The sequence below is a fragment of the Malurus melanocephalus genome, unplaced genomic scaffold (genome assembly GCF_030028575.1).
Source record: "Malurus melanocephalus ecotype Western Australia unplaced genomic scaffold, MMel_1.1 scaffold_37, whole genome shotgun sequence".
NCBI lineage: Eukaryota > Metazoa > Chordata > Aves > Passeriformes > Maluridae > Malurus > Malurus melanocephalus.
The window spans coordinates 285,111-310,518 of NW_026623269.1; the positions used below are offsets into that span (position 1 = coordinate 285,111).

At 39.0% G+C, this 25,408-nt stretch overlaps 1 protein-coding gene across 1 annotated transcript in view; it reads right to left on the reverse strand.

The window, feature by feature from the left end:
- DENND1B (DENN domain containing 1B) overlaps window positions 1–25,408 on the reverse strand; it is a 149,245-nt gene that overhangs the window by 109,060 nt on the left and 14,777 nt on the right. Inside the window, exon 3 of the mRNA XM_057364223.1 lies at window positions 3,162–3,205. Coding sequence (XP_057220206.1) covers window positions 3,162–3,205 — 44 coding nt within the window. The remainder of the gene's footprint in view (window positions 1–3,161; window positions 3,206–25,408) is intronic.

Consider the following 25,408-nt stretch of genomic DNA (forward strand, 5'->3'; position numbering starts at 1 on the left):
TTCAAGATTAAAAACATACACATCTTTTATCATGGGAATTTTTGCATAAAGGGGAYATTTGAACATASTACATGACAAGGCCYCTAGGAATATACATTCAAAAACTATTTTAAACAAAAAGAAAAAAAAAYAGCCCATGAAAWGGCTACAACTCATTCTTCATCCAAATCTSAGCTTGTGAGGACAATCACAGAAGACGTATATATGCTCAAATCAGAAATCTTCAYRTTTTTTTCTACAGTGCAGAGATTATTCACAGCTTTTTCAACATTGTCAAACTCATGTTTATAGCACTAATGCCAATACAACTGTAAATTGTAACTCTATGATATCTTGAACAAGTTGGTTGTTCTGGCTTTTGAGGSACTTTTTAATAAAGATTTTCTTTGAAATGGTAGTGTGGTTCTTTGTACTTTGAATTCTAACCAGCATGAGCTCATTTTGTCATAGATAGTTTTGAGAGTTCCTAAAAATGAAATTATTCCCACCTCAAAAAATAAAATAAAATTTTAAAAAGAAAAAAAGGCCAAACCACTTTCTGAAACACTCCTGGCAGAGAGAAGTATTTTTCATTTCCTGCCTTGAAGCATTACTTTTTTTTTCCATCCCCATTCTATATTTTTCTCTTTTCTTTCTCATTCTGGCATCTGAGGAATTACCAGATACAAAATAAGTGGTTTCACTGCAGTCTTGGCAGGTAAGAAAATCAACAATGAATCTTGCAAATTCTTTGTGGTACCAAAACCATGCCTTAATATTTCCTTTACTTGACAGACTGCAAGTAAATGATTATGACAAATCCCCAGTCTTGTCKTCCTCTTGATCAACTGCAGTTTCTCCATCCTATCCACAACAGATGGGATATTTTGCAAAACATGAATTTGGAAAGTCAATATTTAAGAAAAAAGTACAGCAAAAGAATATTGACCGGCATCAAAGGAAACTGACAGCACAAGAAAAACAGGATTAGCAATGAGTAAGCACTGGGAAGTTCAGACTATGGAGAGGACAAATGTGAGAAAGAGGAAGAAAATGTCAAAATGGCTTAGACAAGTTTTCTTTGCATTATGAAAGCAACAAAAAGGTGACATGATAAACTGTAGAAAAATTCAGGAAGAGAGGAAAATATTTTGCCCAGTGTTATCACATCACTGTGCAAACAGACAGCCCTTCAATTTTAGGAAAGATGATTCTTTGGGATACATCCAAAAACTAACTCACACATTTTACATTTAAAATAGAAATGACTGAAAAACAGGACAGAGAATATTCTTTTTATTTTCTTTTTTTTTTTTTTTTTTTTTTTTTTTTTTTATTTTTTTTTTTTTTTTTTTTTTTTTTTTTTTTTTTTTTTTTTTTTTTTTTTTTGGAACATTATCCCCACACACAAACTTTAGCCTTGATCGTTTTAGTGAGTTCCTGATTTTTAAAAAAATTAAACCTGGTGGATACTCAGGTCTCCAGTCCAAACCTGCCCAGCTCAACATGCACACACCCATGTGCAGAGAAGGCTTCTGCTGATCTCACTCCATGACCTGGCCCAAGGGGTTTGTTAGAGAAGCAGCTATACATTCTGGTCCAATCCACTGGTTCCAAGAGGAAAATTTCCCTTGCAAGAAGGATGAAAATATCCTATTTTCCAGGAACACAAGCAATGTACCTGAAACACCAGATTCCCTACACAGCTGAGATACAATGTGCAGGCAATAGGTTTTTCAGAGCCCAAAGGCAGAGAGCTGCCTGAGGCCTCTGGTTTTTATAGATTAGGTATGTCTATTGCATCTTTGTGTGATTCCCCTCCAGTCTTTAGTGGGCTTCATCTTCTAATCATTTTTCTACACCAGCTGTTCTTTGAATAACCTTCGACTTGCTGAATAAGCTCCCATTTTTCTTCATACATAATTTCTCCTTTTTTTCTTTTTTTTTTTTAAGATCAAGTCTTTCTTGGGAAAAAAGAACAAAACAAACCAGAAAAAAAGGATTTAAATGACAATGAAGATGATCATTCTGCCAGGATAATTATCARAACTTGCAGAATGCCTAGCTGAGAACATATAACAGCACACTTTGCTCATTTATCACTGTTTTAAAGGCTGCACGTTTCTGACTGATGCTATTCCCTAACCAGGCATCCTACCTTCTATGTTTATTTATTCCTTTCATCATGAATCACCTTATAGCTGTCTTTATAGAATCTTGTATTATTGATTTTTTTTTTAAAAATCAACTATTTATCAACATGTACTGCACAAGAATATTACCAGATCATCCACTGTGGTGATATTACCAATGAAGAATATGTTTGCCTCAGTATTAGTACAAAAACAAGAGGCAAGAAAGCCATTGAGACAGAGATATTTATTCTATTTAGAAGTCTTATGTATTTTCTTTTAGGAAAATAAAAAAATATTTCCATGCAAGAAAGTCATGTAAAAGTTGCTGAAATAATAAAATTTAATAATCTCATTAARTTTTAATCTTAATAACTTTCATAAAATAGTCATGGGGCAAAAAACCCAACACACTAATTAATAGCTTGCTGTCACTACAAACAGTGAAATAATCCATCAGTCCTGTATGTATAAACTTCCCTTTGAGGATTAATTATAGATAGAACATAGGATTTTCACACTTTCAGAATCAGTAACTTTAGATCAGTCTCTTATAAGGGTCTGAGGATTTTTTTTACCCAAGCAAATAACTAGGGTATCTCTAAAATATTATTAAATAACTATCTAAAATCTTGCACTGGAAAGGATTAAAGGAATGGAATGCACACGTTCTGACATTAAAAGGACATACATGGGTAGCTCATCAACTTTTTGTTCTGATGGTTCTTTATAGCATCAATGTTTGGCAAAGTTTTATTGATAATTTTTCCACCTTTTCAATTCCACAGCAGATAAAAACCCAACATGTCCACCAGGACCACCTAATAAAACATATCAAAAATAAGGTGATACAGAGAATTAGCACAACATTCCATGCTCTGCAACTGCCATTGCATATTCCTGTCACAAAGGCAATCTAATCACCAAGCCACCAGTTGGGTGAAGACTTCTACCCCGCTATCATTAGCATCTGCCTCTCCACAGCTGAATAGAAGAGCTTTTTTATTATTATTCTAACATAAAAAAAAAGTTCAATCTCATGTTTCCAACCTGGTCTCCAAAGTCCTCCGGGAACTTCCACAGTACCACTGGATCTGTAAATAATTGACAGACAGCATTAATCAGAGGCAAAGGAACAGAGTATTACAGTCAGAGTACATTAATATTAAAGAGAGGGTCAGCTTAGCGTCAAGCTTTGAGGCAAGTGCAAAAACGTATCTAAAAACTAAGGAAGATACTGGATTATTAAAAAGACTTATTTCATATTTATGAAACTGTATGTTTATGGTTTTACATATGGCAGCAGATTATAATGTATCAAACTATTTTCATATTCAATTCTTTATTTCTGGAATACATCATTTTTTAAACACATTTCATTTTCACATTTCAATTCAATTAAGATATAAAGAGATATAAAATCTCTTTTTATCCCAGGAAAAAAAGCACATAAAATTATAAGAAGGGGGAAAAATGATCTTACAAAAGTATAGAAAAACATCCGTTGTGATTTTAAGGATAGTAYCAATGTAACCAGCATTCTCAAGCTGAATTTAGAAGAGCTATCATGTTTCAATAGTTTCTGTTCGAAGCCATTTAAAACCAGCATTTCAGTAATACCTTGAAATTTTCATTACCTCTTGTAAACTGCTTAATTAATTGTCAAAATAATCACCATTATTTAGGCTACACATTAGTCTACAGCTGATATTATTTTGAAAGCATCTAACACAACAAGCTGAACCATAACCTTTCAACAAAAGGTTCATCCCCCCCACCAGAGCTCTTAATCTCCTATGATACAAAACCTTTCCGAGCTGCTACTGTTTCACAGCCACAAACACCCATGAAACTTTACAGGCTTGAACAACAGATTAGCAGCCGTGTTTGTCCACGTGCTGAAAGTGAAATTTCCTGTCTTGCTGCAAGGGAGAGCCAGGTCAGTGCCAAAGCCTGGACCAGAGGCTGCTTTTGGCCCAGCCAAGGTCAGGCAGATCCTCCCGCCTGATTCCGCAGCAGAATCACGGGGTGCTTCACTTTTGGCAAATATGGAGGTTTCTACTCTTCTTCATTGTCCCACATGTGTTTGCTGCAGCAAACTGGAGATTTACGGAGGAGGGAAATGCCACTGATGGTGTTTTCATTCCCAGCTGCTGATTTCAAATCCCAAATTCAGCATGAAGCTGTTGCACGCGGCGTTTGCCGCTGGCCCAAGCACCAGGAGCTGGAGACTGAAGTCAGCAATCCTCCTTCACCCCGGGCCAGATGTTAAACCAACAGTGGAACATTTTAAATGTGTTACAAAACTCAACTTGTCAATCAACTCAATGCAATTTAGACCAAATTTGCATCTAATTCAAAACTAAGTGAGATTTTCAATAAAAATGGAGGCATTTGACTCTACTTGTTGGACAAGCTTATTTTTTCTCCTAATAATATCCAGGAGAGGTTCTGCAGCTATTATTTAATAAAATGTATGTGTTTTGCACAAGGAATCTTCATCTACTATGTGGAGCAAGAACTTTTGAAGGCAGATACAAAACGGGAGATAGGAGTTTAGAAGAGCTAAACCACATAGCTATCCTACACTTACAAAAATATGAGAGCAAATAAATACAGGTACTTACAACAGAGACCATTTATTCCCCATCTATTTTGTGCATATTTAAATTGCAAAGCCATCTCAACAATGACCAGATACAAGAGGAGTTTGACTAACCTATAAGGGAGCTCTTGTTTTTATTCAAAATGAGTATAGTGAAAAAGAAAGCAATGACATATCAACAGTGATCCCTGATAAATTCAAGAAGTCGCAAGTATAAGAACATATCAAATACTCRGTGCTAAGTAATTCAAATATTACTCGCTAAAAAGCACTGAAAACTTGCAGAATCAAAAAAATACTTTAACAGAGCTTGCAAATCCAATGCCATATGTCCACAAACATTTCAAGCATAAACTTCTCTTGGAAAGAGCAATCCCACTGCACTCCCASTAGCAGGTACTTGTTGGGGAAGCTGTAGCACTGTCTGTCTCCTGCTGGTACAGACTGTCACAGCTACGCTGAGCCAGATGAGGGAACTGACCGAGATCAAACCAACTGTCTGAAACTTTTCAGGTCAGCGTTAACTAGATCAGTTCCCCAAAACCATTGGGTTTTTGCCAGAAGAAAAAGGAAGAAAAACTGGGGAATAGGGAGTTGTGGTGAGAAGAAAGCAGGACTGCCTCACACGGCAGCACTCCAGCCTCAAGCATTTGCTAGAGCTCGTGCAACACAAGCCGGTTACCAGCTGCTTCTAGTTCCGTTTCTTATCGCCCATTTCTCGTTCACAGCTTCCCAAGTCTCGCAGTCCCGTTTATAGCAGTTTCTATTGCAAAACCCAAGCGCCATRGCCTGCCAGGAGGTGAGGGGACCGCTCTGAAGGGAGGCCGGGCTGCCGGAGCATCGCCAGCCAGGACCTTGGCARCATCACCTCTTCCCAGCAGAGAAGCCAGGCAGATGATTTTGGCAGATGTGAAGTACAGTTACATGAGAAACATTTAGTATAGTGAATGCTTTAGCAACACAGTAACAAAATCACTGGGGTTTCTGAAATCGCACAGAAATGTGATTTTCCTTCACTGTCCTTAGTGCAAATGTAACTGCCAAGCTTCAAAATAGGAAGCACATCACAATGGCAAAAGCTCCAGATGTTATTTTAAAAGGTCACACTCATGAGCAAAGTACAATCTCAGAATTAAGCAACACTCGGCTCTCAGTAACTTGGGTTTGGGGTCAAAACATGGATAAAATTTACATATCAATGAGATGCCAAGGGAGCTAACARCATTTCACAGGGCCACCCTTTATGTACAGGCAAAGTTCATTTGGTGCCCTGATATCCCAACAGATAAAAAACCCTACAACCTTAATTTACGGTCCTGCTCATCTTGCCACCTTCACTTCATATTAGGGCTCTCCTATAYTACTTCAGTCTCACTTGAAATGGTAAAACCAAATCAAAAGTAAAATCCAGTTCACTCAACTATAGGTAGAACACTTACTTTCCTATCATGAAAGGGTATTTATATCATGAGAGGAAAATTAAATTCATGTCATCTAAACAGGAAGAATAATGGTTTTAATACTCCTTCATGAAAACGAAAAAGAGCCAACATGTAAAAAAATATTCCTAGCTCAATCCAAGAAAAACATTTAGTGCTACACTCAGCAAAAATTACACGCCTTCAAGCCTTGTCCAAATGCTTTGAGCTGGGTTTTGCAGCTGTTATTACTGGCTTTTAAATGGTTATTTTAGTAGGTACTTGCCATACATTTATTAAGTAAGAAAATCTGATGTGCCTCTTGCTTCAAAAAGAGAAGTTACTATACTCTTTTTATGCCTTTACTCCCTGAAACCAAACCCTAACACCTATAAAAAGGCTCAGGATTTTATGATCATTATCCAAGTCTGGGATTGGGGTTTTTTTCAGAAGATTATGTTGGTTTCTGCTTTTGGAGCTAGGCTCAGGCAGCATCTGACACATCTTTGTGGCAACTTCTCAAAAGTGCTGCAGAGGAAGAAACAAAGGGGTACTGATTTAGAAATAAAAAGAGAAAGCATAATCCRATTCTGCAACTTCATGCACTCTATCTTCAGGTTTACAAAGACTGAATTTTCTTTTCCCTGAGGATTACTTTCCAGATAGCTCATCTGATCTGGCAATGTTAGGTCAATTTTATGCTGATTTTATGGGTGAGAGGATGAGAATTGCTCAGAAAATGGCTGTTGTTGATAGTCAGCTGAGGAACTACTGAATTTCTCATAATCTTTTCCTAACAGACTGTTTGGGAGAAAAGGTTTGCACCAATTCTAAATAAATGCAGTAATAAGAGGAAATTGTCAAGCACACACATAAAATAGTTTGTGTGTTAYATGCATAAACGTATAGACTGTTGCACGTACAAATGGATATTTCCATGTACAAACACCACTTTTTCCTATGCCTACCACATCCAGGATCCGCCAGTAACACTTGAAAATTCCTTTGCTACGTATCCTACAGCATTGGAAACGACATCTCCCTTGGTACAATTCAGACGAGACACAATCATGGAAAGGTTTGCTGAGGTACCAAAACTTAGAGTGCAGTGTAATTACCAAGAGAAAGGCAGCTCACGTGCAATGCTTAAAAAAAATAGCATTTGAAATGTTGCAATCTAGAACTGCTCCAGAAGATAAATGCAGGCAAGTATGACACACACTAACTAAAACAAGAGGAAAATATATGCATATCCCAAGGGTAATTTCTCTCCAAAAATCTATTTCTCTAGAGGCAAGGTCATAAAGCATGTCATCCATATTTTTAGGAAAACAACTTCTAACACAGTTTAACTTTTGTGACAAATCTAAGAAAATACAAAGGTACTACTTCTCACAACCCAGTAGATCAGAGAAGCAGAGTATTCTAAATAATGAAAAGAAAAAGCTTTCTGAGTTGTAACTTTCCCAAAAACTGACAGATTGAATATAYTCTAAAAATACTCTTCATAATCATCATGCCTGCAGATTATAAATGCCACCCAAAAATACAACAAGATAAGGTAATTAGCACACATTCAATTTGGTAATGAAACAGAAACTACAGACACATGCTGAGAAACATCATCTTGGGTAATTCTCTTGATAGCATCAGAGAATATTTCAGACAGGAAAACACAGCTAAGGTAAAATGAAACAGATTAATTAAGTAGTCCAATATTCTGCCAGGAGAGGAGGAATCTTTATCCCTGTTGGTTTTACTGAGCAGAAAAGACAAAAAGACTGCCAAGCAGAGCTGATCATTTCTTGGGACAGAGGAATGGACTAGATGACTGCTAAGTATCCCTCCAGTCGTTTTTTTTCTGACGCTGTACAGATATTCATTGGAAAAAGTTGTCGGTGCAGAGGGGAAAGAAGAGACTGGGGCCAGGAGTTAAGGGGGTGGGAAAGAAATATAGAGAGCAAAAGGAAGGCAGCAAAGCAAAGCCTATTGCAGATTGCTCTTCTTGTCTGGAAAAAAACAAGAAGCGCCACACTGTTTTCCTTGCATGAATATGAGACTTTAATTAATAAAGCTGAAATGATCTATCATTATCTCAGGGAACAGCTTTACAAACACACATTTAAGCAAGAAGCAGAATGGATTTTGTTAGAGTAAGTCATTTTCAGTAATAAAAAAATAGCTTTCCAAACCAAGTTTATGATACTGCTACTGTTCAAAACCAAAGGTCTCATACATACTTAAAGTAATTTTCCAGAAATAATCAACAGCAATCCTAGCAATGCTTTTGTATCAATATAGTRTTTAATACTCAACCAAATCACTACAACAGTGAATCAGAAACCAAGTAAGAAATGAACCATAATGTGCAACCCAAGGGCTGTTACAGATGAAATCATCTGATGAAAAAAACAGCATTCACATAAAAAAATACTTATTGCACAGAGGACTTCTGTACATCATGTTAAAATCTGCCTGTTAACAGTTTCATACATGAAATGCCAAAGATGCAGTAGAGTGGGAGGCCCTGCCAGAAGATCTGGCTGCAACAGTGGTCTTCAGCTGCCTGGTTTGGGGGGGTCAAAAAGGAGAACCAGCCAGCAGCACGAGGAAGAAGAGAGGATGCCATGGAAAAGAGGAGAAAAGGGGAGTTACAATGTCTTCCAAGCATCAGTAATCGAAAGAAAGAATGAGGATAAAATATATTGAAGCAATTTGGTTTTAAAAAAGGGAAACTAAGGAACAATCACTAACTTCCCTGGCACTTAAAACCTGTCAGATTAAAGACAATATGCAAACAAGGATGCCACTATAGAGGATACCTGAAAGTACACTTTTATGCAATTCATGTAGAAAAAGAAAACATATTTACAAAGCGATATCAAATCTTAACAATCCAGCACCTTCAAAGTTTTTACTCATACTTCACTGACAAGTGTGCCTTCCTAAACTGCCTCCACAATTTCTAACAGTTGCTACTTCAGCAAAAATGACAACGCCATCGACAACGTCAGTTAAAGAAAAGTGTTAACGAGTTTCAGTAATTATATTTGCCAGCTCTTCCTGCTATATATTAAGACAGTGAGCATCTCTAGGTGGGACTCACCTTTCAAAATAAGCCACCACATGGCCATAGCACAGGAAGCCAGCGTCTCCTGTCCCCTTTCCTGCCCCACATCAATGGCCTCTGCCTTGTCTTCAACTGATTGCAAAGCTTATGCCTCATTTTGAAACATTATTTAGGCATTGAAGGTACCCAACTTACACTGGCATCAAAGGTGATATTTGGAATGTGTGACTTTTGACATTTTTCCTTCTAACTTTTCTYATAGAAAGTAAAGTGTGAACTAAATGACAGAGTCAACAAACAGACGCTGCTTTGACCTTTGGGAAATGGAAAATAGAAAGTAACAGTTTAGTAGTCTCAGTTACAGTCACTGTTGTCTAAGTCTTCTTGACCACACATTTGCCAATCAGAAATGTGATCTTTGTATCAGTGACTTTTTARTCAGGTTCAGCAATGTAATTACAAAGACCTCACTGGCAAGATGAAAACATCTTCCTTCCAAGGAAGCTTTCCCTAAGGAGCTGTTTTTAACGGTAGTAATAACCAGCTGCAATGGAAGTAATTTCTGTAGGACGTTTGCTTGAAAAATGCTCCCAGTCACAAGCAGCACAAATTGCTCACGGACTCATCAATTGGCTCAGAATTTCATTACATCTTTCTACAGACACATCATTTAGTCAGTCATTTCAGGACACCAGCGCTCACACCATGTTTGTGGAAATCCAGAATTTCGTTTCTAATACACAGGAAAACAAAGGTACAATGTACAACTGTAAGAGTCACCCAGCCCTTAACAAAAACCACACATACCACAATCTTCTTTACTCCCCACAAAACAACTTGGAGTCAGTGGGTCCAGCTCAGTCAGCCCCTCACAGCATCAAATATCAYGGCAACTCCACAGCTTTTAGGTGCTGGCCACTGCTGCCCCATCGAGGCATTAAGAGCTCACAGTCTGGAACGAAGTGTGAGAATCTAACATGTGTTCATGGCACTGCAAAGCCACGCGTGAGATTTGCTGATTGTACAGTTTATCACAGAATTGTTTTCAAATATTTCTAATTTTAAACTTCCGTGACAAATGTTCCTCAAGGTGTTCAAAAATGTTRGAACAGTGTGCAAATACTGACCTCCCAACCAATCGCATGCAAAGTTGAGTCTAGTACACCATAGAGAAGCAGGACTTTGCCAGGTTTTGGACCTGAACCTTAATCCAATCTTTTAGAGACCTCCCTGTCTGTAAGGCACTTGAACCAGGAAATAAGTACTTCTTCCCCTTTTACAGGCAGGTAGATGGTTAACATTTCTAGCCACAACTTCTTCTGAGCCTGCAGGTCAATCCCTTTTTGTCCAAGAATTTGTCCCACCGATGGACRGAGCAGTAAGTCATTTCAGCTTACCAGAGACAGAAAGAAAGGGTCCTYTTGGCTGCAATGCTATTAGCCATGCTTCAGGCTAAAACCTTAATCAGGGTGAGAGTTCATTGCACAGACAGTGCACAGATAAAATGAGTATGTTCAGCCTTTATTTGGTCTCTTCATGAGATTCTTCTACCTGATAAGTCTTTAGAAAGACCTTGTAAAGKACAGCAATAACTGAACGCCTTTAGAAGCTGTGGTGTTATTTTTAATTTTCCTACCTCTAATTTGTAATCATGTAAACAAGGATCTAAGGCAGCAGAAGAAGCAGCAAGTGAGCATCATACATGTCTTAAGTCATTCATAATGTTTAAGGAGGGTTTACAAAAYAAAATCCTTTTGCTGGATCTCTTGTTCAAAGAAATTTAAATGACACAAACCGTGTTGTGATCTACTGAAATGAACAATAAATTAAAACAGCAAGACTAAGGACATTCACCTTTGCAATCAAACACGCTTTACATCCCACCCTGTAAGAATGAAAAAGTAACTTGCCACACTCCCTTGCAAAGAGACGTTGTGCTGAGGTTTCTTTGGTTTAAATGAAGATATGGGACTTAAAGTTTTTAAAAAGTATTGCGGGCTACATGGAATTTTCCTATTAGCACTGCAATATTGATTTTGAGGAAGATCTAGGAAAGCTCAAGTACATTATCACCAAGCAATATGTACTAAGTAAATTWGGAAGAAGCAAAACTCCTGCCCAGCTGAGTGCACTGGAGATGGGCCACCACTTACTCTCCCATGTCTGAGATGTCTGACCACAGATAATAATTTTATCTCACRGAGTAGAGTGTTACATTTTCTTTGTGGAACACATACACACTGCATATTGAAAAATCAAAAAGCTTTTGGCACGTGACAAGAAGTACATCGAAGTACATTATGGATACCTGAGTTACTGCCTCCTGATTTACTGCATGAAATACAAATTTGGTATCAGCTTGGACTGATGAGACCAGGGATATATGTGAGCAGGCCCTCTTGGCCAAAGATGATATAATGACTATTTACATCGCCTCTTGCCTGGACAGTGCAGCAACATTCCTTCCACTTTCCGCTGGTGAGGACCACATCCTGGGCACAGCCCAACTGGCAGTACTTGAGGGCACAACTTCCCTGTAAATTATGCCCCTTGCCTTAAATACTGACTAGCACAAGCAATAAAATCTGATTACTCAATAATTAACAGGTAAGTAATGACCTATTAGTTAATAACTTACAGGGACAAATTACCTACAGGCCAGAGCAATAGTGGATTATGTAACACCTTGGAAAACAATCCCACTGACACTGTCTTTTACAACCAAGGACAGCTACAAGGAGAAGAGGTTAGATTCTCTGTTCAATGTTCTATTCCAGATTATTTATGACATTTCATTTAATTAATACAGATACTACTGTATCATGCATTCACCTCATCTCTATGATTATGTTATGGAACAAGACTAGGAATTGTACAATGATATTCTGATTATGTATGAGAAAGAATTAATGTAATTGTACATTACAAAAACATAGATTCAAATTCCGTATCCTCTTTTCATTATCCATTTATAAATAGCATTGCCCACATGAAATTCACACCTTTCACATTTTGCTTATGGCTCTGGTAGGAAGGTATGGAAATGGAACAGCATTCGAATCCAGGACCTGGCCTGAATGATGCCTACTCCTCTGAACATCTACAGCACCACAGCCAAACTACAYCTAACTTCACAAGCTATAACTATATAAACCAACATTTCGTAATATTATATATGTAATCAAAACAATCACATTGTTACACAAAGCTCCAAAATTCTTACAATCATGTTGATTAGCMACAGCATATATATAGTTTGCCATATGTGTAAACAGTTCACAGACTTTCATTTTTAAATATTTTTTCCTAATATATTCTGTTTCAGTATTCATTTTAATCTTTGTAGTTCATGACACATTAAGCCAGAACAAAGATGAAGGAGCACCAATCAATAAGCACAATCTTTTTAGCCTTTCCTTTCCATCTTACCCCAAATCTATTTTAATATCATCAGGGGGAAAAATAAAACTCATCAGTCACCTGATGGAGTAATTCAAAACTTAACCAAACAGGGCTAATGGGTGAGAATTGAAATGAAAACACCTTGACAAAGAAAGCAATTTCTTTTCTTCGCACTCTTCAGAAGCTGTGGGTGATCGCTGTAATCGAACCATCAACAGCGAGGGGCCATCTGTCCCAAGGGCCCTCCACGTGAGCAAGAATCAGCAACAAAAAATTTTAGAGGCTGGCCCACATACATTCACCCCTGATATGTCTATGGCAGGCAGCATGCAGCTGAAAATCAGTGTTTTGACATTTTTCCCATACCAATCCTTAAAAGTCAACACTAAACTTTTGATAAGAACAAAACACACAAAGCAGGTTAAGAGGTTGCTTACAGAAAGATCAGTGTTACACCAACAGCTGAGATCTCCCCTGTCATGAAGCACTCCTGCTTTGGTATCCAAAAGCCATGCTCAGAAAAAAGGGCTACAGAAAACAACCTTTACACTTGCATTTATGAATCCACTCCAGGATTAATCTTTGCAGCTAATGAAGATATACCAGTTACTTACCAAACCACCCTCACACAACCTCCAAATCCTGGGTTCCTTTCACAGAAAACAAACAGAACATTAAGAAAGGGTCTACCAGACATTTCCAAACCAGCAACCACACACGGTGCATGCTGAGACCCAGGGGTTCAGGCAGAGGCACCAGGGCTTTGGCACCTGACTTCCCAAGGAACAGAGACCATTCTGATCCCCACCAAGGACATCCCTGAGCTGGAGGAGAAGAGCCTCCATGTCACACCCCTCCCCAGGGATGTTCCCAAACTGGGCACTTTGCCCTCACTAAGCCTTCTAAAAAGAAACACCACATACAGCAGAAGGCTAATGCAATTTATTTCTTTGGTATTTTCTAACTGAAAAATATATTGATCTTCTAGTAAAATAAACTCTGACACAGCTGCAACCCTCTGCACCCTTCTACCCATCTGTTTCTAAACTCWGAAGAGCCACAAAGTAGATAGAGAAGGCAGGATTTTTTTTTARTTGGCTGCATTAACAATATTGGTCCCTCTCTGCTTCTGCAGGGTAGAACACAGACCCAGTCAGCAGCACAGGACACTGGGAATTAGACGTAGCACACTGTTTTTTCAGTTCTGCCAGTTASCTGTTGCCTGACCTCAACTCAGCTATTTCAGGTTCCCAAACATCTTGAGGTCTAGGTATTTTTATTTTTTTTTTTTATTCAGAAAAGTCATAAGAAAAGGGACCTTTCCATGAGGGCRAAGTTTAGTTATTCCAAAGCACAAGCCACACAAACACGTAAGACAAGTAAAAGCAAGTCAAAGGGCTTTTTCACAGGTGTTTGCAGTTACTTAGGTCAAAATTCCCAATTATTTGTAGGAGASGGATCAGCAAAACCAGAGACTAAACAGCAACCCAAAATACATAAAGAGGTTGTACCAGAATGGTCTTGTGTCTTGCAGCCCYCGAGGCAATGAGATCTGAGTTCAGAATTAATAATCCCAAAGCACATTCAACAGCTAGGAAACTRTCCAAGACTGTTCTTGATATCACATACTTCAGTGATAAAACACAAGAATACTATTTATTCAGAACAGCAAAGCAGAAGGGTGACGTAGATGCAYGATTTCAATTTACATCCCATTACAAAGTAACTGTGATGTGATTAAAGCGCAATGCTATTTTATCTTACGAAACCTCAGTGCCCGATGCCTGCTCGGTCCAGTGAAATCTCAAATAAATCACACACAAAATAGTGAAAATTAATTTAACAGTGTGATAATAGCAGACAATATATTTCACTCTAATAGAAAAAGCTAAAGTTCATAACAACACACTGCACTCGCATGGCCCATGAGGGGTCAGAACTCAACACATCCTTTGTAAATTGAGCCTTTCCAGAAGGCAAGGTCAGAAGCTGCCTTCTCCCATTTCAGCAGTCTGCATTCAAACTAGCTGCCCTAAAAGTACAAGAACTTTTTTGTCAGAAGCAGTTACTTCAACAAAGGCACYCTGCGAGGTAACACAGCCCCACTGGTGGGTGGGAGCCCAAAGCAGGAGGGCTGCTTTGGCGATTGGAAAGCTGGCAATCAGCATCCAGGCACGGCAGCTCCCCTGGACCATCACCCCTCACCGAGGCAAAGCAGCAGCCCACGGACAGCTCACCATCATGAGGAGCAGAGGAGAGAAAGAAAACAGACCTGGGCATGCCTGGAAGAGCAGTGGGGTGGTTGCAGATGGGAAGATAAGGACWACATGAAGGGAGCACTGCAGAATGATGGGCCATCCATGCGCTTGAACTGAACATTTCTGCCTCTTAAGTAATGAAGGTTTTCATTCTACTTTCCAAAAAGCATTACAGCAGAAAGAAGTGAGATGAGGCCAGGGAAAACATGAGTAATGCCAGTGAATGCACCATACAGAAGTCAAAAATATTAGCAAGGCGAAAAATTGTATTATTATTATTGATGTGAAAGAACAAGGAATCATCTATGAATAAATCAACAATAGCACAAATTAAGATTATATCTCATCTGAAGACATCAATTTACCAAATAAATCTGATGCTAGGATTTCAGAATGCACCTCTAAACCTGCACAACAGTAAGAGCTGTCTACACACAGCATGCACAAGGAGCTAAAATATATGGCACTACATATAAGATTACACATTTCATTACATTCACCTGTATGAAAATTTCCATTAGAAGTTCTCCTCTCAACCACTGCCCTTCTCTCACATAATTTCTCTGTGTTGAATGGGTTTGATGCTATTGGAAGGGCTGTATTATTCTGGATAMCATTCTCCATCTACTTCAGCTTCTTCCTCGATGCAGATTGATTTAACAAACCTCTAATTTCCTAAAAGCCCCACCTCACTAATCACTTCTAGTCATTTCACACCCATGCTCTGCCCTCCTGCACATTCTCCATCTCCACCAGTAAGACAGGGCAGATTCACCACTGGAAGGTTTAAGAGGATGAGCTCAATGATCAGTACAGTTTGRTAACAACTTGGTAACTCCAGGGAGCTTTTCTCTTTATTCTTTGGGTTTTTTTCTGAAAATGAAAGACATTCAGCTGAGCTTTATAAATGCATGTAAGAACCTAAACCAGGATGTGTCAATGCTAAGAGCTAATAATTTCTGATSTAAGGAAATTAAAGTTRTGACTGGATGAGCCTAAGTAAACARTACCATTGTCTTCTTGGTCATTTATCAGGAAAATCAAAAAGCCYAGGAATGCTAAGAATTAATCACAGGTATCAACCAATCTTCAGAAGACATGCAAAAGAATTTTTAGGGGAAATACTAAAATGCTTTCAGAAAAGCCAGTTCTTGCATTAGAATACACTATGCTGCAGCAAAAACCAACCAGCATCAATGCACATACATTTCTCATCAAGAACAATTCAATATGCAGCTAGAAAAATCAGAAGTTGCTTTGCTTTAAGAAAATTAATTCCATTTTTTATTAATAAAGACTACTCATAATCACTCATGCTGAAAATTTCACAATCAATGGGTTAGAATGCACTTATAAATTATGTCTACATAAAAATAAGGTATCTCCTTATAGCATCTTTTTAATTCATTGTTTTTATAATTAGTAAAAGAACACCACAGGGTATGAAAATATTGCTGCACTTTTCAAGTACAAAGACATACATTCTCTCTCAAGTATGCCTCAGATAACTYCTCTCTTATCTTGAGTCTTCCATTACTCTGATAAACAAAATCCCTGAACTTTCCAGAGCAGGAAAAATCCACTCATTTCTGAAAATACTAAAAATAGATTTCAAGAATCACGGATGTGCAAATATCAAATCTTCATTTTAACAAGTTATCCCAAATTACTTATTATTGCTTAAATTCTTCATTCCTATCAAGCCCACAGAGGATCAGGCAAATTCCACAGAATAACAATCTTCATGGAACTGTAAAGTGTAATACCTTTCTTCAGTGCAAATTCTGTTCAAAGTATTTATCAATGGTCTGGACGAGGGGCTCACGTGCATCCTCARTAAGTTTGAAGACAAAACCTAGYTGGGCAGGAGTTTTGGGCAGGAGTGTTGATCTGCTGGAGGGCAGGAAGGCTCTGCAGAGGGATCTGGGCAGGCTGGATCGATGGGATGTCATCACCAGTATGAGGGTCAATCAGAGCAAAGTGCCACGTGCTACACTCAGGTCACAGTAACTCCATGGAACGCTCCAGGCTRTGCGCAGAGTGGCTGGAAAGCTGCCTGATGGAAAAGGACCTGGGGGTGCTGTGCTGGTGGACAGCAGCTTAACAGGGGCCAGCCAAGGAGGCCAAGGGCATCCTGGCTCTGTCAGCATTASTGTGGCAGCAGGACCAGGGCACGGATTGTCCCCCCGGACTGGGCACTGGTGAGGCTGCACTCGAACTCTGTGTTCGGTTTTGGGCCACTCACTTCAACAAAGACACTGAGATGCTGGAGAGAGTCCAGAGAAGGGCAACTGAGGAGCAGCTGAGGGAGATGGGGGTGTTTGGCCTGGAGAAAGGAGGCTCAGGGGACACCTTACAGCTCTCCGCAACTCTCTGAAAGGAGGATGGAAGCAAGTGAGGGTTGRTCACCTCTCCCAGGTGATGAGAGACAGGACAGGGGAAATGGCCTCAAGTTGTACCAGAGCAGGTTTAGATYGAATATTAGAGAAAAAWTATTCATAGAAAAAGTTGTCAAGCACYGGAACAGGCTGCCCAGTGAAGTGAGGAAGTCACCATCCCTGAGAGGTATTTAAAAGATGTGTAGRTGTGCTCTAGAACATGGTTTAATGGTGGACTTGGCAGTGCTGGGTTAAGGGTTGGACTCAATGATCTTAAAGAGCTGTTAAAAACGAGGTTTAGACTCCTTTTCAAGATTGCAGAAGAAGCATTTATGGGAAAAAAACCTTATTTTCCAAACTTTGATAGAAGGTAATGAAAGGTACCTACTCTAAAATACATAAATATTTTAACTTCTGGTGCCTCCTCAAGGGCAAATATGTTAGTCATTTTGCTGGTGAACACCATTTGATCCCATCAAATTTGAAAAGCCAAAAAGATCACAATTCTTCTTGAGGCTGCCCACTGAAAAAGTTACAAAATGAACCTTTATAGTCTTTTTGCCTTGCTGTTAATGGGTTATTCACTTTACTTTCACTTAATAGCTACAGAAATCACCTGCTCAGGTAATTCCAGCAAGASCCACAATCCTAAGCCTTTCATTGAAGATTTATTTAATAAACAACTCTGCATGTTTAACAACATTAAAACACTGTATTTCAAAATCAGTGAATCCAATAGAGTTTCTAAGGAATGCAAGGAAAATGAAGTCTTTTTTCTCATTTGCAGATGCATCAGATCATGGAAGTACACATAGTACCACCTTTCTGAGGAATTTCTCCCTAAAATAATTTAAAAGAAGTAAGATCAATTTCTGTGAAATTGAGAAATAAAAGATTAAACTCAGCCAAGGGTCAGAGGATGACAAAGTCTGAGGCTCTGCTTTTTCCAAACACAAATAAAATCAAGCTTGTACCAAAATATATTTCCCCGGGTGCTGAGAGGCCTTGCCACTGACTTGCTGAAGAATGCTGCTGGTTCCTGATCACTTCTCTGAATGCAAGGGGCCTAAAGCTGTCCAGGTCATAAGCAAATGTTTGAAGATGTGACATGTGAAGAGGGTCAACAACAAAGCCTAGCTTTAATCCCTTTGTGTGAAGCAGGAAGAGGAATTTTCCTCATATACACAACACATCTATGGCCAGTGAAGTATAAACTTCCAGAGGTGCACAAGCAAGGCATTATGTCTTCTTTGCTTTTTTGCATGCTGGGAGAGGCCGGGAGGGAGGTGAGCAGTGCTTCTCATGGGCTGGATGTAGTGAAGCACAAGGAATGGTTGTATGCCAAGCAGGGAGCTTTAGTGCACCAAGTGTAATAATCRCTGCTGGTATCTTCTCCCAGCCTGAGCCAAGAGTAGCAGGACCCATTAGTYCAAATGGGTGGACCTGAGAATATGGGAGGCTTAACAATTAGTTAACATAACTTCCATCATTTCTAATTGGATTGTGACTAAATTCCCAACACTGATAATGGCAAAATGAGATCAGAGGGGAAAGCCTCCATATTTCCTTTGCACAAAGATTGGAAACAGCTCTCCCCTGCTGCTGTACAATAGCACTGACCACCCAAAGATCCATGGCTTTAGCTAAAAGAGACCCATCTATCTGCCTGTTGAACATGTGTGAGGATATGATTGTGATGCTTCTTCAAAAATTTAAAAAAATAGCCCAGAAACAGTGCAAACAATCAAAAGGCCAAATACTAAACGATGTTAATCTACACAAAGGAAAATTAGAATACGTAATTGTAATAACGAAAGGACCTGATATGGRCTGGTAAGGAAGAGAGCACAGCATCTATGCTTTTAAGGGGTGCTGAAAGAGATCTCTTTATCRAGCATTTAAGAGAGCTAAGCAAGCTCCAAACTTTGTAGCAATGCACAGCTAAGCCAGAGCTCATCTTCAGACTTCCTTGGAGCCCATCAGAACTCCTGTAACCATTCCTGACACTCATTTGCTTGACCCATTTCTGATAAACAAAGAATGCTGTACTTGAAGTATTTTTCCCCCTTGTTCGTCCCATTCTTTGCTAGTCTCTTGTTTTGTGGTCAGAGGTTAAACTGCTGACCTCTCACCTTCAAGGCAAGTTTTTCCCCCCTTCCATAAAAGGTTTTTCACAGTGTGCAGCATTCGGATTAGCCCCTATCCCCCAGAACAAAAGCTTTGCCTTTGTACCACTGGTTTGGGCATGGAGTCCGTACATCAGAGGAAGCTGCTCCTACTTACCATTCACAATAACTATATTGTGAGGCCCCTCTAACGCCTCGTCTCTCAGTGTCTAGACTTTCACCCAACCAGCCAGCAAAAAGAAAATCCTGTAAAGCACTCAACTGAAAATTAACTATGGTATCCTGTTGTGAACCTGATGAAGACGTTATTTGAACATACGGTAAAACTTTCCATTGTTTAACATAAAGATAAGAGAAAAACTTTTAAAGCCCTGAGGTTTAAATAGTCATAGGGATCAATTCACTCATGGGTCAGTAAATGCATTTTATAAGCAAGCAGCTATTGCTTATGTGTGTCTTTAAAATAATACACAGATTATTAAATTATACCCAAGCACCCAGCATTCTGGATATTTGCAGAGCCTAATTTTATAGTCTCTAGGAATATACACTAAGGCAGAACATAGGATACAGAAAAAGAATTGTATCTTCAAGGATTAATTGAAAGCACAGCATCACTACTGCCCACTGTCCCAGTTATCTTCAGCAACTAAAATAAAAGAAGTATGGCAATGGAAATATTTTATGCCTTGCTGTATGAAACAAGACCTGTAAAGAAAACTCTGGGCAAGACAGGGTATCTGTAGAGTGCCATCAAACCATTGGATTTTCCAGGAAAAAAAAAGCAAAACAAACAAAAAACCACTGCAGTGACTTGTATTCTGTTTCTCTGCAACATTTGCATTGCCACAGTATAACTAATACACAGTAGCAGGACAGTTTACTGAAGTGGACTAACATTAATAAAAATCTGTTTTTTCATCTTGAGAAAAAAAGAAACCCTCAAGTCGGCCAGGGGAAAATGTCTAGATCTAAACAATAATGTTTTAATAAGCATAKGATAAATTTCAAAACTCTGAAAATTTATTATTGAAGAAAAACTGATGTTTGCTTCTTCTTGGAATTCTTAYGGCCTCTTTTGAATGTGTATTTGGAAAGAATTCCCTGCGAGGAGCTTTGTGAGGAGAATAAGGCACAGCTGAGGAAATGCATCTCTCTCATCAATCTCCCCAATCTGTTTTGAAAAGAGAGCCAGAGTGTCTCAAAATAAGAGGCAAACAAATTGCTGTCTGGCATAGGTTGATTGACTGGGRGAACACGAGGTTCTAGATTTTTGGGAGGGGGTGTTGGTTTTTTTTAAGTGTGTTTTGTGCAGAAACAAGRAAGTGTGAAATCATCCTTGTCATAACAGGGAAAACAAAACAACRACGTTTATCCCTTACCAGCACCCCACAGTGCCTGGTCATGGCAGCAGCATGCAGGAAGCAACAGGATTTGAGAGCCTGGACACAAATGCAACAACCAAGGATGGGCCTAACCACAACCTCAGTCCTCTCAACAGGCAAACAAGGTTGGATTTGCAAAGGAAGCAGAAATTAGGCGATAAGAACCTTCTCTGTCTTCAGGAACAGCAGACATCAGGCACATGCCACTGTCTCCCTCTGCCACACAGGTCAGTCATGCTAAGCAAGTATTTCAGTGTTCCTTGTAATGCCCTTTAAAAAAAAAAAAAAAAAGCCCACACAAGGATAGCTGTCACACGTAGAGACTGCTGGGTAAAAAAAAAAAAAAAAAAAAGCCCACACAAGGATAGCTGTCACACGTAGAGACTGCTGGGTATTAATCTCTTCAGCTATAAAAGTACTTAAGTCAACCCCTGATGTTTTAGACTGTGATCTTTCCCAAGACTGCCTAGACTGCTTCCCAAGRAGAGATGTATTTCACACTGGAGGCACTGCCCTGAAACACTTGCTGCACTGCCACCGGAGCACAAACATCCTCAGGCTTATACAGAACTACTTGTWCTTTGAGATACCACATACAAACCCCATCAAATTATCCCTGTTCTCCAAAAGTGATACCAAAAACATAGCAATAAAAGCATTTACTGTACATAAATTGGAAAGGATTGTCTTCTACACCATGATCAGATACACTGCTGCTCCATGTCCACTGCAGTGTGCCTTCTCCCCAGACAAGATCTTCCTGGGGCGAGTCAGCACTCTTTGAGGCTGAGAAGTGATACACAGGAACCTAAGTCAGCCCCCCAAAACAATGCAGCTGCCACAGAAGAAAAACAATACAAGATCTGATACTATAATCCTGTTCGTGGTACCAAAGAACTTGCTTATTTATAGCTATTGACTGAGAAGATTCAGCAGGATGCACGTTTTCACACATATATAGGTCTGTCAGAGAGGACATACATAAACTGATTTCAGAAAGACAAAAATATCTGAGAAGTAACTAATACAGAGCATTAACTCACAAACATGATAATTGATTTTATGATTATTACTTTTAGCTCCACATGAKGTTACTGAGAGGAAAAAGAACCTTAATAAGGGAGACTTAAAAATCAGAACACTTCAAAATTCTCCCTGTAGCTTCTGTAGAAATCCACTGCACAAAATCCCCTTGGACCACACGCTCCTCAAAATCCAAACAAGACTGAGAGAATATAAAAGAATATAAGCTAGGTATGTAAAAGAATATAACCTAGGTATGGAAAAGTCCTGCCTGGCCCTCACCCACTGCTGCACACACTCAGAGGAATGAACTCCTGCAAAACCTCCTCCCAGATTTTCTTCTCTGCCTAGACAGCTAGAATCTCCGTTCTGACACATTTTCCATTTTTCTTTCAGTTATAAATATCAGAATGGACTCTCACTAGGGACACAAATGCAAGGAGCATTTAGGGGCAGCCCTCCAGACCCTCCCTTAGTCAGACTGATCCCCTTTCAGTCACAATGAGGAAGGACAGAACAGTTTCCAGACACRCAAAAGGGAGGCCTGGTGCTTTTGGAGATCACTAGAAATGGATAATGGTTTTGTCTGGTATACGAGCAGGAAAGCAGTTGCACACAGGGCCTATTTTAGACAGAAGGTTCAGGTGTTTGGTTCCAAGCAGGCAGCCTTATTTCCACAGACTGCACGCTGAGCTCCTTGCAGCAACATCGGAACTATTTTAAGCTGTCAGATCTGGAAAGAAGAGTTAAGCATCTCTCAGAAGGCATTTCCTGGATATTTCAGTCAGCTTCAGGTCATGCTGGCCAGCACCACCAAAGCRCTGAATTGCAACACCTGCTGTGATGATCTTCAGCCTGTTTTTTTAACCAGTGTTTTACCAGCTATGTGAAGGAGRACATGCCTTCACATGGAGATCATGCATGCATTAAACATCAAGCAAGGCACTGGTAACTCATTTCAATGAATAAAATTCCAGAAGCCTTACTTGTCCTGATTATTAAGAAGCAACATTTTTCCTTTTGCACAGAACKTCTGCATGATAAATTTTTAACAGAGAAGTCCAGTTTAAGAATACATTTCTGTTGTTCTYCAAATTACAGAGCATCTCCTTAACAAGTAGCCTCAGTCACTATTCCTCACACATATACTTGCACCCAAAATTAAAACCAAAAACATGAAGACAGTTAAACAAGGAACCAACTGCACTGTGGTAAGGGGGATACTTCATTAAGCTACCAAGCAAGATACTGATATTTCATTTCTGATGTGCCAAGAAAAATTTCTTTAACAGTTTTAAAGCAAACACACAAACCGCAATTTTAAGAATCACCCTGCATAGATGACTTGGTTGACCTTTGTCTTCATCCATACGCTATTGTTTACCATATCTTACACTTAAACTCTTTCTCATTCCTGACCTTCAATCATTTAGTAAAATTAACATTTAACAATTATGCAATATGCACCATTCTAGAAGCAGCAAACAAAAAAAAAAGYAAACTGCATGCAAATGTACATCCAAACCCCCTCTTAACACCAACAATTACTTGTCTTACAATCACTTCTGGACTCTTAAGTCACTTTAATCTCAATTACTCAGTTACTAAAACTCCTTCCAAAGATGGGAGTTATAGATCTACACACAAAAGAGTAAGGCTTCAAGCCATTGTACAACATATGACTCATTTCAAGTACCACAAAGCCCAGCAGTGGTTTAAGACAAGGGTTACTGACTATTATGCTCCAGCAACAGTTGTAAACTACGTAAGAGAACTCTGATTACAAATTGTTCCATTTTTTCCAAAAAAAGAAGTTCTAATAAAGGATAAGTGAATACATCACGTCTTTGTTTTGCTTTTGGAATAAGAATCTGTAGCAGTTTGTTTAAAAAAAACAAAACAAAACAAAACATGAGCTTTAGTGTTTGTTATTTCTTTGCTAAATATATAGGAAGGCTTTGGCAACAAAAAGGAAGCTCAGAGCAGATTCATCCATTCATAATTTTCATAGCAGAGTCATTCCTTTTTATAGTCCTTTAAAATATTGATCTGTTTTCAAATCTGCTTCCACAGGAAGCAATGCAATCTGCTATTAACAGAAACAATTATCAGATGCCCTGAAAAGCTCATTAGAAACGTGGCAAAATTTTCAGCATGAACTGAAGCAGACTCCCAGTTTTCCTCACTATGCTCTGCATATCACTTTTATTGAGTAAAAAGAAAGAAATGAACTCTCTTATCTTAAATGTAACACATCTGTGAGGTACCTTAAACTCTGAGAACAGGAGTTCAGCAGGATCCACCCCTCTAAAAACAAAGACATGAGAAGTGATGCAACACAGAAGCACAATGCTGATCTGCTCCCTCCATGGACTCAGGCACTGCTCAGTKGATTTGTTTCCACATTTCCTCACTGCTCTCCCTGTGCCCTGCAGAGCACAGGCACATGCACCTGCCAGCTCTGCCTGGCCAGCTCTCTCTGGCAGGACAATTCAGAGAAGAAAAGCAACACTGGAACTGCTGTATGAGGTGTCAGGATCCTTTCAGCTCCTCCAGCCACAGAGGGGACCAAAATAAAGAGGTGCAAAATCACACCTCTCCATCACAGGGCAGCCAAGCCCTCAACGGCAAAACAGAAAGCAGAGTGGGTACCATTCTCACAGCTGCTGTTCCTTGAAGACTGACAAGTAACTAATATTATGTTTGATAAGCTATGAGTAAAATGGCATGATGTTTTCAAACTATTAATTTACTAATTTTCCTGGATTAAGAGTTTAAAGTAACATGTTACAAATGTGTTTTTGCACCAGGAAATATTTGCAATGTTTTAGTGAAGCATTTGGTAAATTTTCTACTTGAATAAAGCCTAAAATTACTTTCTTTTTGAAGTTACATGTCATCAGGAAGTTATAACTTTCATGTAGATTTGCAGCTGAAGTGCTGCTGTGGTGCAAAGGTAAGAATAACACAGTCTTTAATCTTTTCAAGAGTAAGTATTACAGGACTCCATGGAGGTCACAATCACTGTCCCCTCCCATATTAGCTTATAAAGAGGTGCTTTTTTTCTCTATTTGTTTTTAAGGTTTTCTATTGCTTAAATATATTTACAAGGTTATACAGCAAATCTCCATTGCTTTACCGACCAAATTCAGATTATCTGAGGTGAAAGTGTTGCTTAACCATAGACTTTGCCCCCACTGTCTCCTGCTTGAATGGAGCTCATAAAAGTGCTTTAACTACAGCATCTGCACAGCTGACTAAGGTTTAGTCACCAATGAACAAACAAACCTAGGTTATTTTCTGATATTATAAAGCTTATTTTTCAGAATATTTAYTCCAGGCACAAGAAAAGCTAACACTTAGGAAAACTGTGTCATTTCTCTAAAATGTAATTGCATCTTGAATTCCAGTACGTATATGCCATCTTCTTTGGGACAGTTTCAGGAGTTCTTATCTGCTCACTTTCACTTCAGTTCCACCAACAGAGCTTCTGGGGAGCAGTAACTGAGAAAGACAGGCTGTAGAACAGAGGACAGCAATACTTAGCACTACCAGGGGACAACTGCTACCAAGAAATGCACTGTGCTCAGTATTAGTCATTCATTTCAAAGCATCTACTTCCTGCAAAATGC